General features: G+C 43.6%; 1 protein-coding gene across 1 annotated transcript; it reads right to left on the bottom strand.

Moving 5' to 3' along the window:
- Nucleotides 1-13,653: 13,653 nt before the first annotated feature.
- Nucleotides 13,654-14,480, bottom strand: LOC125485606 (FMRFamide receptor-like). The gene is given in 2 exon segments (XM_048609145.1): nucleotides 13,654-14,234; nucleotides 14,237-14,480. Coding segments are annotated over 2 exon segments (825 nt in total).
- Between the last annotated feature and the right edge of the window lie 287 nt (nucleotides 14,481-14,767).

Below are 14,767 nucleotides of genomic sequence, written 5' to 3'. Positions count from 1 at the left end.
GGAACAAGAAAGTCAACATTTCTGGCCGAGACCCTTTGTCAGGGCTGGGGAGGGAAGGAGGCAAGCCCAGAAATAAATAGAGGGCGAGAGTGGGGTGGGGCTGGTGGGAGTGTTGGTGACATGGAAATCCTTGGCCTCCTCCACTGACAGAGTGAGACCAAACATAAACTGGAGGAACAATACCTCATATTTTGCCTTCATTTTTAATTATGGAGTGAAAGGAGAAAAAGAACTCATTTAAAGTCATGGATTGTTGGAGGATTGCTGCATGTTTTGAAAGTAAGTAAACAGATAATCATTGTAAGCATTGTTTACACAGCTGCTGGTTCTAGCAATAGTTAAAGTGTAGTTTGCTGACTAACTGTAGCTAAAGGGTTGTGTCTAAATGGAGCTTCAGTTGGCAAAAAGTAGCTGCTTATTCTGTGCATGAGTGACCAGTTATCGATGATGAACAACTGCATATCAATAATCAAATGATTGGTTGTCAGGTAGCTGAACAACTTGGGATTGCAAAGTGAATAATGAGAAACATTCAGTCCTCCACCAGCTCAGGATCACTCTCTGTTCACTGCAGTTAATGCCATTTTAAGCCTGAAGAAAACCAGTTGAGTCTTCCTCCAGCAGTTGCTGTAAGCTGTGACTTCTAACTAATAAGTGACAAATTTCTTATAAGTATGAACCAGCCACCTGTGCCTGCTGCAAACCAAGTAAGAAGACTGAGAAGCAGCATTCTGGTTAGCACAAGAGTCATAACAGTAGATCCTGGGAACAGAGACTGCTGAACTGCTTTTCCAGTTTTTCCTTCATCTACAAAGTCGTTGTTTCTTTATTTGTGGTGTGTGTAATGGCGTAGGATGGTTTATAAGCAATTGGAGTTTTATTTGGTAAAACTATATGCCAATGGTTCATAATTATTTACATGAAGCTTGAGTGTATTTGTTTATAATAATAATTCATGTCAAGTACAGAAATCTGGTCTGTACTTTCTATGTCTGAAAATCTATAAATTGGGAAATTCTCCACAATTTTAAAAATATTCAACTCCAATGACAGCTCAGGGAACAGCAGAACTTGATTTCCAGCACTGTGAGGCGTGGCAATGTATCCAAGGTAAACATTGGTTCCTTGTGGGATAAGAACATGGAATTCATGATGGAACCAAGAAAATGGCATACAGTTAGAATAAATTTTATTTGTCTTTGTCCTTATGATACCAAACACCAAAAACACCCAAAGAGCTGTAGAACATATTGAAACAAGAGGAAGGGTGTAGTTTAAAACAATCACTATGACTAAGGAAGAATTGTTCGGCAAACTAATGGGACTAAAGGATAATAAGTGTCTTGGACTTGCATCCTACCATCTTAAAAAAAGTAATGGAAAAGACATTGGCTGCAACTTTTGTAATTCCCAGTTTCTGGAAAGTTCCCACTGGATGGAAAATGTCAAATGTAACACTTCTCTTCAAGCAAGGGGCGAAGACAGAAAACAGTTAAGTATATACCAATTAATCTAGCAATGTAATTACAAAGTTACTGGTATACATTATTAATACAGGAGGAGAAGACCATTTAATGAATCAGTTGCTTGGCAATTCAAAATGTGAATAATACTTCAAAGAGAGACACGTTTCTGAAGCTTTTCACAATCATAAGGGCAAATGCAAGAATGCTAAATTTACACAATCATGATGATGGCAACCAGTGGAGAAAAAGGTGATGATTGGTTGACACATTGGTAGTTAATAAGTGAATTACAGGCCTTACTTGAGCAATTGTAGCTTGTGAACTCCAAAACAAATTGTCTCCTTTCAGATAGGAATTTTCAATCAGTAAACACTTGATGAATAATCCTGAGTGTGAGTCATCTCATTGCACCTCAGCTCTATTTAAGAGAGGGCCAGTTGAAACTCTATGACCAGTAAGTTGTGCAATGTCAGGAAGGAGCAATCCCATCCAGAGTGAGACACGGCCCGAGTGAGTAAATACTTCAGGGAATTTGGAGATAGTGTGGGAATTTGGCGCAAAGGGGAGCGGGTGCTTTTTGCTTGCTTTTTTTGGTTCATAGTTTGTAAAATCTTTTTATCGGATAAAATGAAGCCTAGGAATGGGAGCTCTGCACAAAAGGGTGACATTACAAGAAAACAGGATATCCATTGCTTGGTAATAGCTGCTAATTTGATTCTATTATAGGTTACTTTCAGGTTGAAGATAAATAATGGAAATATATACATCTTAAAAACTAAAGGACCTGTAGAAAATTTTGAAAAATCATACCAAAAACTAACTAAATAAAATAGAGATGCAGAGCTAAGCAGATGTGGGAGCGGGTGGATTCTATTGTGGTTTATAGTGACCACATATGAACAAGTGTTGGTTGCTTGAGGAACTCTGGCTCAAAGTCGAAGAGCTAGAGTCTGATTTCCGAACACTGTGACATTCAGCGAGGGGAATAGTTATATGGATGGAGAAACTATGTGTAGCGTTAAACTACTACACAATGTGTTTCCACGTTGGCCTGGGTATTTTGTTGCAAGTTGGCAACTTCACCATCTCCAATGTTAAGGAGGTGATTTTTTTTTTTCTTTATTCGTTAACGGGATGAGGACGTCACTGGCTTGGCAGCATTTATTGCCCATCCCTAATTACCCAGAGGGCAGTTCAGAGTCAACCACATTGCTGTGGGTCTAGAGTCACATGTAGGCCAGACCAGGTAAGGATGACAATTTCCTTCCCTAAAGGAAATTAGTGAATCAGATGGGTTTTTCCCGACAATCGGCAATGGATTCATGGTCATCATTAGATACTTAATTCCAGATATTTTTATTGAATTCAAATTCCGCCATCTGCTGTGGCAGGATTTGAACCCAGGTCCCCAGAATGTTATCCAGGTCTCTGGATTAACAGTCCAGCAATAATACCACTAGGCCATTGCCTCCCCTAGGCTAGGTGCTTCCTCGTAGCAGATGTTATGTACAAAAATGATCCCCTGAGACTAACTAATGTGTACGCCCCAGTGGTAAAGAGTGTGCGGTTGGCCATCCCTGCAGCAGCTCCCACTGATCTTGGCAATGTCCAGGCCGGTCATTCTGGCCAGAGACGGAAGACCTGGAAGGGCTGACAGCAAACCAGACACCATGTCCAGATTTCTGATGGGAACGGCTAACATTGCCAAGCTGCATGACATCTTCAGCAGTCCTGCAAACACAGTGCAGCATAGATACACCTGGTCCCAGCCAGACAGGTCTATTCACTCTAGGATAGATTTCCTGTTTGTGTCCCACACGTTCTTGGTCAGATCCACTGACGTTAAACCAGTGTTCCTCACTGACCACTGCCTGCTGGTGGCCAACTGTCATACAGGACAACCAGTGGGCTGGCAAGAGAATACGGAAGCTGAACGTGAAACTGTTGACCCCAGAAAACATTGAGGAGCTCAAAAGGGATTGCACAGGTTGGAGAACTGTGAAGCCCCTCTTTGAATGTCCATTAGACTGGTGGAAAACAGTCAAAGAGAACATCAAGGTGTTCAGAAGGTGAGAGAGACAGATGGCATAAAACTGTCCAAACTCCAGAAAAGCATGCAAAATCTACTCCTGGTGTAGACGATGGGTCAATGTCATGGAGGATCTTCAGGAAGTGAAGAACCAGCAAGCCTCATTTTTGCCTCGGAGGCCTCCAAGATAATTTTCAGGTCCAGGGACAACACTGTGGAGCAGGATGAGATGTGCTCACATCTCTTCTTCCAGAGGTGCACAAGGAGAGCTCTGTGCTCAGCAGCCTGAAGGAAGAAGGTGGCTCAGTAACATCATCTCAGTCTGACATCCTGAGGACTAGCAAATACTTTTATGCCCAACTGTATGACACAAAGCCCACAGACAGCATGGCCTCCCAGTTGTTCCTGTCCTCTATCATGGAAGTCTTGGACGACAGCATGTGGGAGAGGCTGTACCAGCCATTAAGTCTGGATGAGCTGACCAAGGCCCACGAGTCCTCAGAAAAGAATAAAACTCCGGGAAGTGAGGGCTTGATTTCAGCTCCGTGGGACTTGATTGGCCAGGACCTGCTGGAGGTATATAGCAGGTAGCATGTATGAATCCATGAGGAAAGGTATCATCATTCTTGTCTACAAGCAGAAGCAGAAGAGGGAGAGGGAGGAAATTAGAAATTGGCGACCAATTTTACTCCAGGATGCAGATTACAAAATCCTGTCTAAGGTCATCGCCAACTGGGTCAGGTCTGCTCTAGGATTGGTGATTCACCTGAACAAACCTGTGCTTGGGGGAAGAATGTACCCAATGCAGGCATCATCCTGATGGCCACTCTTGTGTGTGGCTGCATCAAACTGTGTGGAGACCTTTGGTACGCAAACACTAACTGTCGCTACTCACTAAGATTCTTCCTATCTCTAGTGATACGAAGGATGATACTCATTGCTGTGGAATGCTCCAAGTTCTTGGACCGTTTTGTATCACCTATCCTTCGTGGAGAAATTTGCAAAGAAAAACACCTTCGACCACAACTCCATCAGCATAGTGTTCTTGAGACCCTGCGGGAAAATGAGAGAGTGGATCCTGTTGGCTTGTGCCCTGAGCAGACTGTCAAAGTCATTTGGCAGAATGCCTCATGGCCAGAACTTTCCAAGACATAACTTGTCTGTTTATGAGAAGGGCACTGACCATCAGATCCTTCATGTGCATCTGGTGCGTCACTTAATGCTGCCCTCGAATCTGTCGCACATTTCCTGCTGGAATGTGCCTTTGCAAAGAACGTCTGGAGAGAGATGCAGTGGTTCTTGTCGAGGTTTGTTCTGAACAGCTTCATGATGCATGTCTCTGTGCTCTGCTGGCTGTTCCCTGGGACACAAACCAAGAGAAATGTCGACTGCGCCTGGAGGACCATCAACTCTGCCCAAACTTGTTGGTCTTCCACAGCAAGGAGATGACCTCGAGTGAGTGTTGCAGACTGACATATTCCAAGGTCCAACACCATGTGCTAAGGGACACACTAAAGCTTAGGGCAGCTGCCACCAAAGCCAACCATCCATGGTCTTTCAGCCAAAGTGTAAAGGGGGTTCCATTCAGTTATCAGATCCTCCTGGTGCCTCAAATATATTGAAATCATATTTTGCTTAAGTAAGAAATACTTTTTATGAATAAAGTGTATATCCTTGAAATAAAATAGTTACATGGATGCTATGTTTCAGGAGACTGCTTGGATTAACTACCTCGAATTAAGTCAGTGGTCAGGAATAAGAGGATGTGTCTATGAATGAGGCAGGTAGAGTGATCTAGGAGATAGTGCTGAAGGACCCTCAGCCCTTGAGCTTGTCTAACAGATTTGAGATGCTTGCAACCTGTGAAGATAAGAATGGGGGCTGTAGGGAGGATGAGCAAACTGACTATAGTACTGCGTTACAGGGAACCAGTCAAGAGCGGATGGGGAACAAAAGAGAAATGTAGTTGTAATCGGGGATATATAGTCAGGGGAATCAAAACTGATCTCTGTAGCCAGGGTTGAGAGTCCCAAAGGATGTGTTACCTGCCTGGAGCCTGGGTTCAGGATACCTCACCTGGGCTGCAGAGGAATTTAGAGTGGAAGGGGAAAAGATCCAGTTGTTATGTACCACGTAGGTACCAATGATATAGTTCGAAAGAGAAAGGAGGTTCTGTTGAGGGAATATGAGCGGCAAGGGACTACATTTAATTGTAGGACCAAAAAGGTAATAATCTCTGGGTTACTACCTGAGCTATGAGCTAATTGGTACAGGGCCAACAAGATTTAAAGAAGTAAACATGTGGCTCAAAGATTGGTGTGGAAGAAACTGGTTTGAATTCATTGACATTGGAACCTATACTAGGGAAAGAGGGCGCTGTTCCACTGGGGCGGCTCCCCTTGAATCATGTTGGGACCAGAGTCCTGACAAATCACATAAGTAGAGCCTTGGATAGGGCTTTAAACTAAATAGTGGGGACAGGGTTCAGTTGCTTGGAAAATTATGGCAAAGGGTCAAGTGGGAGGAGATTTAAGCAGAGTTTATCCAAGTTTTCAGAACAAAGAATGGACAGAGAGTATAGAAAGGATCATAAATCTAAGTTCAGGCACAACTGATAAGGAAACAACTGTGAAAATGGGGGCTAGTCAACACAGGACTGAGGATGTCGTGCTTAAATGAATGCAGTATACAAAACACCATGAATGAGCTTATAGTGCAGATTGAAATTGGCAGGTATAATGTTGTGGGCATCGCAGAGACATGGCTGCAAGGGGTTCAGGGCTGAGAGCTAAATATCCAAGGATATGTGACATATCGAAAAGAGACTGGTTATCAAGGTTAGATCACATGGAATACAGGCAGAGCTAACTATTTGGATACAGAACTGGCTCAAAGATAGAAGTCAGAGGGTGGTGGTGGAGGGTTGCTTTTCAGACTGGAGACCTGTGACCAGCGGTGTGCCACAAGGATTGGTGCTGCATCCACTGCTTTTTGTCAGTTATATAAATGGTTTGGATGTGAAGATAGGAAGTCTGGTTAGTAAGTTTGCAGATGACACTAAAATTAGAGGTGTAGTGGACAGCGAAGAAGGTTACTTCAGGGTACAATGGGATCTTGTTCAGATGGGCCAATGGGCCAAGGAGTGGCAGATAGAGTTTACTTTAGATAAATGTGAGTTGCTGCATTTTGAAAAGGCAAATCAGGGTGGGACTTATACACTTAATGGTAAGGTCCTGGAGAATGTTGCTGAACAAAGAGATCTTGGAGTGCAGGTTCATAATTCCTTGAACGTGGAGTTGCAGGTAGGTAGGATAGGGAAGAAAGAGCTTGGTATGCTTGCCTTTATTGGTCAATGCATTGAGTAAAGGAGTTGTGATGTCATGTTGCATCTGTACAGGACATTGGTTCAACCACCTTTGGAGTATTGTATGCAATTGTGGTCTCCCTGCTATAGGAAGGATGTTGTGAAACTTGAAAGGTTTCGGAAAAGATTTACAAGGATGTTGCCAGGGTGGAGGGTTTGAGCAATAAGGAGAAGCTAAATAGGCTGGGGCTATTTTTCCCTGGAACATCAGAGGCTGAGGGGTGACCTTATAGAGGTTTATCAAATCATGAGGGGCATGGATAAGTTAAATAGACAAGGCCTTTTCCCCGGGGTGGGGGAGGCCAAAATCAGAGGGCATAGGTTTAAGGTGAGAGGGGAAAGGTCAAATTTTTCAAGCAGAGGGTGGTGCGTGTATGGAATGAGCTGCCGGAGGAAGTGGTGGAGGCTGGTATAATTACCACATTTAAGAGGAATCTGGATGGGTATATGAATAGGTAGGGTTTGGAGCGATATGGGCCAAATGCTGGCAAATGGGACTATATTTGTATAGGATATCTGGTTGGCATGGACGAGTTGGACCAAAGGGTTCGTTTCCATGCTGTATATCTCTATGACAGGCAGGCGGGGCAGGGTTGCCTTTTTGATAAAAACGAAAAATCAATTGCAAGCAATGTTATATCATTGAAGTGTAGACTCTGAGTGGGTAGAGTTAAGGAACTGCAAAGGCAAAAAGACCCTGATAGGAGTTATGTACAGGCATCCTAGCAGTAGTCAGGATTTGGGGAAGAAAATACATCAGGTGATAGAAATGGCATGTAAGAAAGGTACTGTCACAATAATCTTCGTGAACTTTGATATGCAGGTGGACTGGGAAATCAGGTTGGCAGCGGATCTCAAAAAAGCAATTCACGGAATGTCTACGAGACTTCTATTTTGAAGCAGTGTGGTAGAGCCCACTAGGGAACAGACAATTCTGGATTTGGTCATGTGTAATGAGACAGACTTGATTAGGGAGCTTAATGTTGTAGAAACCCTTGGGGGCAGTGACCATAATATAATAGAAACTGGAATCAGATGTAACAGTGTTATAGTTAAAGGTAAGTGCAAAGACATGAGGGAGGAGCTGCCAGTGTTGATTGGAAGGGCAGCCTACCAGGGAAGATGGTAGAACAGCATTAGCAGAGGTTTCTAGGGATAATTCGGGAGGCACAGCAGAAATGTATCCCCAGGAAGAAGAAACATACTGAGGAGAGGATGAGGCAACCATGACTGATGAGGGCAGTCATAGGCAGCATAACAGCAGAAAAAGCACCCAAAGTTGTGAAGATTAGTGGGAAGCCAAAGTACTGTGAAGTCTTTAAAAACTGGCAGAGGACAACTAAGAAAAACAATAAGGGGGTGAAGGTAAAATATGAGGGTAAGCTAGTAATATAAAAGGTAAGAGAGGAACAAGAGTGGACATTGGACAGCTGGAAAATGAAACTGGAGAAGTAGGAATTGGGAACAAACAAATAATGGAGGAACTGAATGTATGTTGCATCAGTTATCACAGTGGAAGACACCAGTAGCATACCAGAATTTTGCGAGAGTCGGGGGCAGAGATGAGTGCAGTGGCCATCACTGATGAGAATGTTGCTGGGAACCTGAGAATTAGCTGGATTGGATGGGGCTACACTCCAGGGTTCTGAAGGAGATAACTGAGGAGATTGTAGAGGCATTGATGGTAATCTTTCGGGAATCACTGGAGTCAGGCAGGGTCCCAGAGGACGAGAAAATGGCTAATGTAGCATCCCTCTTTACGTAGGGAGGGAAGCAGAAGACAGGAAAGCATACTCCAGTTAGCTTGACCTCGGTCGTTGGTGAGATTTTCGATTCTATTATTAAGAATGAAAATCCAGTGTGTTTGGAAGTACATGGTAAAATGGGTGTAACCTATTTGGATTTCTAGAAGGCTTTTGACAAGGAGGCTGCTAAATCTTATTTTTTTATTTATTCATTAGCTGGATGTGGATATCACAGGCTGGCCAGCATTTATTGCCTGCCCCTAGTTGCCTTTGAGAAGGTGGTGGTGAGCTGCCTTCTTGAACCGCTGCAGTCTTCCTGCAGTGGGTTGATCCACAATGCCATTAGGGAAGGAATTCCAGGATCTTGATCCAGCAACAGTGTAGAAACAGTGATATATTTCTAAGTCAGGATGGTAAGTGTCTTGAAGGGGAACTTGAATCTGATGGTGTTCCCATACATCTGCTGCCTTGTCCTTTTAGATGGAGGTTGTTGTGGATTTGGAAGGTGCTGCCTGATGAATTTCTGCAGTGCATCTTGTAGGTTGTACACCACTGCTACTGAACATCGATGGTGGAGAGAATGGATACTTATTGGTGTAATGCCAATCAAACAGGCTGCTTTGTCCTGGATGGTGTCAGGTTTCTTGAGTGTTGTTGGGACTGCACTCATCCAGGCAAGTGGGGAGTATTCCATCACACTCCTGACTTGTGTCTTGTAGATAGTGCACAGGCTTTGAGGAGTCAGGAGGTGAGTTACTCACCAGTTTTCCTTGCCTCTGACCTGCTCTTGTAGCCACTGTGTTTATGTGGTGAGTCCAGTTGAGTTTCTGATCAATGATAACCCCAGGATGTTGATAATGAGCGATTCAGTGATGGTAATACCATTGAATGTCAAGGGATATTGGTTAGATTGTCTGTTATTGGTGATGGTTATAGCCTGGCATTTGTGTGGCATGAATATTACTTGCCACTTGTCAGTCCTTCTGGACATTGTCCAGATCTTGTTGCATTTGAACATGGACTGCTTATGTATCTGAGGAGTCATGAATGGTGCTGAACATTGTGCAATTTTCGGCAAACATCCCCACTTCTGACCTTATGATAGAGGAGAGGTCGTTGATGAAGCAGCTGACGCTGGTTGGGCTGAGGACATTACCCTGAGGAACTCCTGCAGAGATGTCCTGGAGCTGAGATGACTGACTTCCAACAACCATGACATCTTCCTTTGTTTCAGGAATGACTTTAATCACAGGAGAGTTTATTCCCTGATACCCAATGATTCCAGTTTTGCGAGGGCTCCTTGATGCGACATCCAGTCGATTTATGGCCTTGATGTCAAGGGCTGGCACTTTCACCTCACCTCTGGAATTCAGCTCTTCTGTCCATGTTTGGACCAAGGCTGTAATGCGATCAGGAGCTTAGTGGCCCCGGCAGAACCCAAACTGAGTGTCACTGAGCAGGTTATTGCTGAGCAGGTGCTGCTTGATAGCACTGTTGATGACACCTTCCATCACTTTACTGATGATTGAGAGTAGACTGATGGGATGGTAATTGGCTGGGTTGGATTTGTCCTGCTTTTTATGTACAGACATACCTGGGCAATTTTCCACATTGTCGGGTAGATGCCAGTGTTGTAACTGTACTGAAACAGCTTGGCTAGGGGAGCGACAAGTTCTAGAGTACAAGTCTTCAGTACTATTGCCAGAATGTTGTCAGGACCCATAGCCTTTGCAGTATCCAATGTCTCCAACCATTTCTTGATATCATGTGGAGTGAATCGAATGGCTGAAGACTGGTATCTGTAATGCTGGGCACCACTGGAGGAGGCCGAGATGGATCATCTATTCTGCACTTCTGGCTGAAGATTGATGTGAAAGCTTCCTCCTCCTCCAGTGAGGTGTTCAATCATTCACCACCATTCAGGACTGGAAGTGGCAGGACTGCAAAACTTAGATCTGATCCGTTGGTTGTGGGATCGCTTAGCTCTGTCTATCATTTGTTACTTATGCTGTTTTGCATGCAAATAGTCCTGTTTTGGTGGCTTATCAGGTTGATACCTCATCTTCAGGTATGCCTGGTGCTGCACCTGGCATGCCCTCCTGCACTGTCCATCGAACCAGAGTTGATCCCCTGGCTTTACGGTAATGATTGAGTGCGGGATATGCTGGGCCATGAGGTTACAGATTGTGCTGGAGTACAATTCTGCTGCTGTTGATGGCCCACAACACCTCATGGATGCCCAGTCTTGAGTTGTTGCATCTGCTCGAAGTCTGTTCCATTTAGCGCAGTCATGGTGCAACACAACACGATGGAGGTTATTCTCAATGTGAAGGCAGGACTTTGTCTCCACAAGGTTTGTGCAGTGGTTGCTTTTACTGTCATGGACAGATACATTTACAGTTGGCAGATTAGTAAGGATGAGGTCAGGTATGTTTTTCCGTCTTGTTGGTTCCCTCACCAGCTGCTGCAGACACAGTCTAACAGCTATGTCCTTTAGTACACAACCAGCTCGATCAGTAGTACTGCTGCCAAGCCACCATTGGTGGTGGACATTGAAATCCCCCACCTGGAGTACATTTTGTGCCCTTGCCATCCTCAGTGCTTCCTCTAAGCTTTGTTCAACGTGGAGGAGTTCCAATTCATCAGCTGAGGGAGGACAGTACATGGTAATCAGCAAGAGGTTTCCTTACCATGTTTAACCTGAAGCCACTGACTTCATGGGGTCCAGAGTCAAAGTTGAGGCTTCTAGGGTAACTCCCTCCTGACTGAATGGTGTCACCTCTGCTGGGGCTGGGTCTGTCTTCCTGGTGGTACAGGACATATCAAGGGATGTTGATGGTGGTGTATGGGACATTGTCTGTCTGTAAGGTATGATTCTGTGACCATGTCAGACTGGACAGTTTGACCAGTCTGTGACAACTTTCCCAACTTTGGCACTAGCCCCCAGATGTTAGTAAGGAGAACTTTGCAGGGTCAGCAGGGCTGTTTCTGCCATTGTCTTTTCTGGTAGCTAGGCCGATGCTAGGTGATCCATCTGGTTTCATTTCTTTGAGACTTTGTAGCGGTTGGTACAACTGAATGGCTTGCTAGGCCATTTCAGAGGGCAATTGAGAGTCAACCACATTGCTGTCAATCTGGAGTCACATATAGGCCAGACCAGGTGAGGATGGCAGATTTCCTTCACTGAAGGGCATTAGTGAACCAGATGGGTTTTTCCGACAATCAACAATGATATCATGGTCGTCAGTAGACTCTTAATTCCAGATTTTCTTTTTTTAAATTGAATCCATCTGCTGTGGTGAGATTTGAACCCAGGTTCCCAGAATATTATCTGGGTCTCTGGATTAATAGTCCAGCGACAACGCCACTTGGTCATCACCCTAGGTGTTAGGGGCAAGGATGGAGGGTTGGCTGACTGGCAGAAGGCAGAATGTGGGGATAAAGAAGCCTTTCTCAGGATTGTAGCCGGTGACTATTGGAGTTCCAGAGGAGTCTGTATTGGGACCATAACTATTCACATTCTATGTTAATAATTTGAGTAAAGGCACTGAGAGCAATGTTACTAAGTTTGCAGGTTTCACAAAAATAGGTGGAGGGACAAGTAGTGTTGAGGAACTGGGAAGGTTGCAGATGGACTTGGAGAGTGAGCAAAGAAGTGGCAGATGAAATACAATGTGGGAAAGTGTGAGGTTATGCAATTTGCTGGGAAGAACAGAAGCTTAGGCTAAATAGGGAAAGTCCTCAGAAATCTAAAGCATGAAGGAACTTGGAGTCCTAGTTCAGGATTCCCTTAAGGTTAACATACAGGTTCAATTGGCAGTTAGGAAGGCAAATGCAATGTTGGCATTCATTTCAAGAGGGCTAGAATACAAGAGTAGGGATATATTCTAAGGCTTTATAAGGCTCTGGTCAGACCACATTTGGATTATTGTGAGCAGTTTTGGGCACTGTTTCTAAGTAGGATGTGCTGGCACTGGAGAATGTCTAGATGAGACTTATAAGAATGATCCCAGGGATGAAAAGCTTGTCACATGAGGAGCAGTGGAGGACTCTGCGTCTGTATCCAATGGAATTTAGAAGGATTTGTCGGGGGGAGGGCTCTGATTGAGACTCACTGAATACTTAGCGGCCTGGATAGTGTGGACAAGGAGAAGATGTTTCCACTAATAGGAAAGACTAAGGCCTGAGGGCACAGCGTCAGAGTAAAAGAACAACCCTTCAGACTGAGATGAAGAGCTATTTCTTCAGCTAGAGGGTGGTGAATCTGTGGAACTTGTTACTGAAGAGGCATGTGGAGGCCAAGTCATCGAGTGTACTTAAGACAGAGATGGATGGGTTCTTCATTGGTAAGAGGTTGAAAGCTTACAGGGAGAAGGCAGGAGAATGAGGTTGAGAAAAATATCAGGCATGATTGAATGGCAGAGTAGACTTGATGGGCTGAATGGCCTAATTCTGCTTCTATATCTTATGGTCCTTTGTAATTTAGAAGAATGAGGAGTGAATTCTTGAAGTGTATAAGATCCTGTTTGGTCTTGACACAGGTGGATGCAGAAAGGATGTTTCCTCGTGTCAGTGAGCCCAGAAGTAGGGGCCCGTGATTTAAATCAGGTGTTACTCTTTTTAGAACTGAGACAAAGAGAATTTTTTCCCTTAGATGTGTAACTTTGGAACTCTGTGGATGTGAGGTAATCAAATACTGCTACAACTGAATTAGATAGTCTTTTATTAAGCAAGAGAATCAAAGGTTATTGGGACTAGGTAGAATGTAGAATTCGAAACACAATTGGAACAGCCAGTAAATTATTGAATGGTGGAGCAGATTCAAGCCCAAATGGCTTATTCCTGCCGCTAATTAATATGTATGTATGTATTGTTCAAAATTATCTTTACAACAAATAAATCTTGTGCTTTTCACTACCGGCAGCAAAACTGAGAAATGTTCTACTTCACAATAATTCAGAATTTCAGGCAAACAAACTCTGCATTCCAAATTAAAAGCAGCGAAAGTCTATTCACATACATCAGAAATATTGCTGGAATATATTCTTTTTACTTTTTGAACAATGTACATATAATAATAAATGGATGTATCAACAAATTTTTTAACTTCTCTCTGAATTTATTCTGAGTTACTGCGTAAATAAATGTATTTGTACAGCAACTCAATAGCTGAAGCATATTTGCACTTTCCAGGAAAATAAATTTTGGATCATTGAAGTCTTTAAATTTATAATCCTTCATAAATCGCTCAAAAAAGAAATATGCAACATAAGTTGTCCACAATAATATAAAACTGCCTGAGATGGTGAAGCGTAAAATAATGGACCTCCTCCGACTCTCCAATTCTGGATCACTCTGATTCTCCCTATTACTACGAGCCCGAAGCCTCTTGCGGATTCCACTGGCTGCCAAAATGCTTCTAACTGTCAAAACATTGAGGAAAATAATCAGAAAGAATGGGAGACAAGGATTTACAATGCGGTCAATCCAATGAAATGCTGCCCATATAAATGAGGTATAACGCATTTCCTTCAGCTTGCAGTACCACGGTGTATTGCTAGTGACGTATATTGGCTCATGCATAAAATACCAAGGAATATTAATGAAACAGCCCAGTGTACAAACATTCCAACAACTATGCCTGCCACTTTCTCAGTACAATATTTCCTTTTCAGCTTTTGGCAACAAATGGCCACAAATCTTTCAAAGGTGACAGCGACAGTTAAATAGACAGAAGTGTCTCTGGATGTATAAATCAATGCAATGCTCAGACTGCACACAGGTGCGATTGACAGAAAACTTCCCGGGAAATAAATGGCAGGAATGCGGTTTAGCAGCACGGCTGTAATAATAACCAGGCGATCTGTCACCGCCATGGAGACCAGGTATTGAGTGATACAACCAGAGAGACCAATCGCCAATAAATTAACTGCACAACAGGGATAGGGAGGGAAAAAGATCGAGAGGGAGGTTATAGATCATGCTCTCAGTAGAAATAAACTTTATGAGCCAGGTTCCACAAACAGCAGGGTAGAGGAAACATCTTTTCTTGCACTTACCATGTCAGTCACAAAAAAGGTTTTGTCTTAAGCCCCAGTAATCTCCTTCCTAGCCTCCCATAACAGCCTGGGATTCATCCTAGCAGGCCCTGGGGTTTTATGCA

The sequence above is a fragment of the Rhincodon typus genome, chromosome 20 (assembly GCF_021869965.1).
Source record: "Rhincodon typus isolate 14 chromosome 20, sRhiTyp1.1, whole genome shotgun sequence".
In the NCBI taxonomy this organism is placed as follows: domain Eukaryota; kingdom Metazoa; phylum Chordata; class Chondrichthyes; order Orectolobiformes; family Rhincodontidae; genus Rhincodon; species Rhincodon typus.
This window is presented reverse-complemented; position numbering and strand designations above follow the sequence as displayed.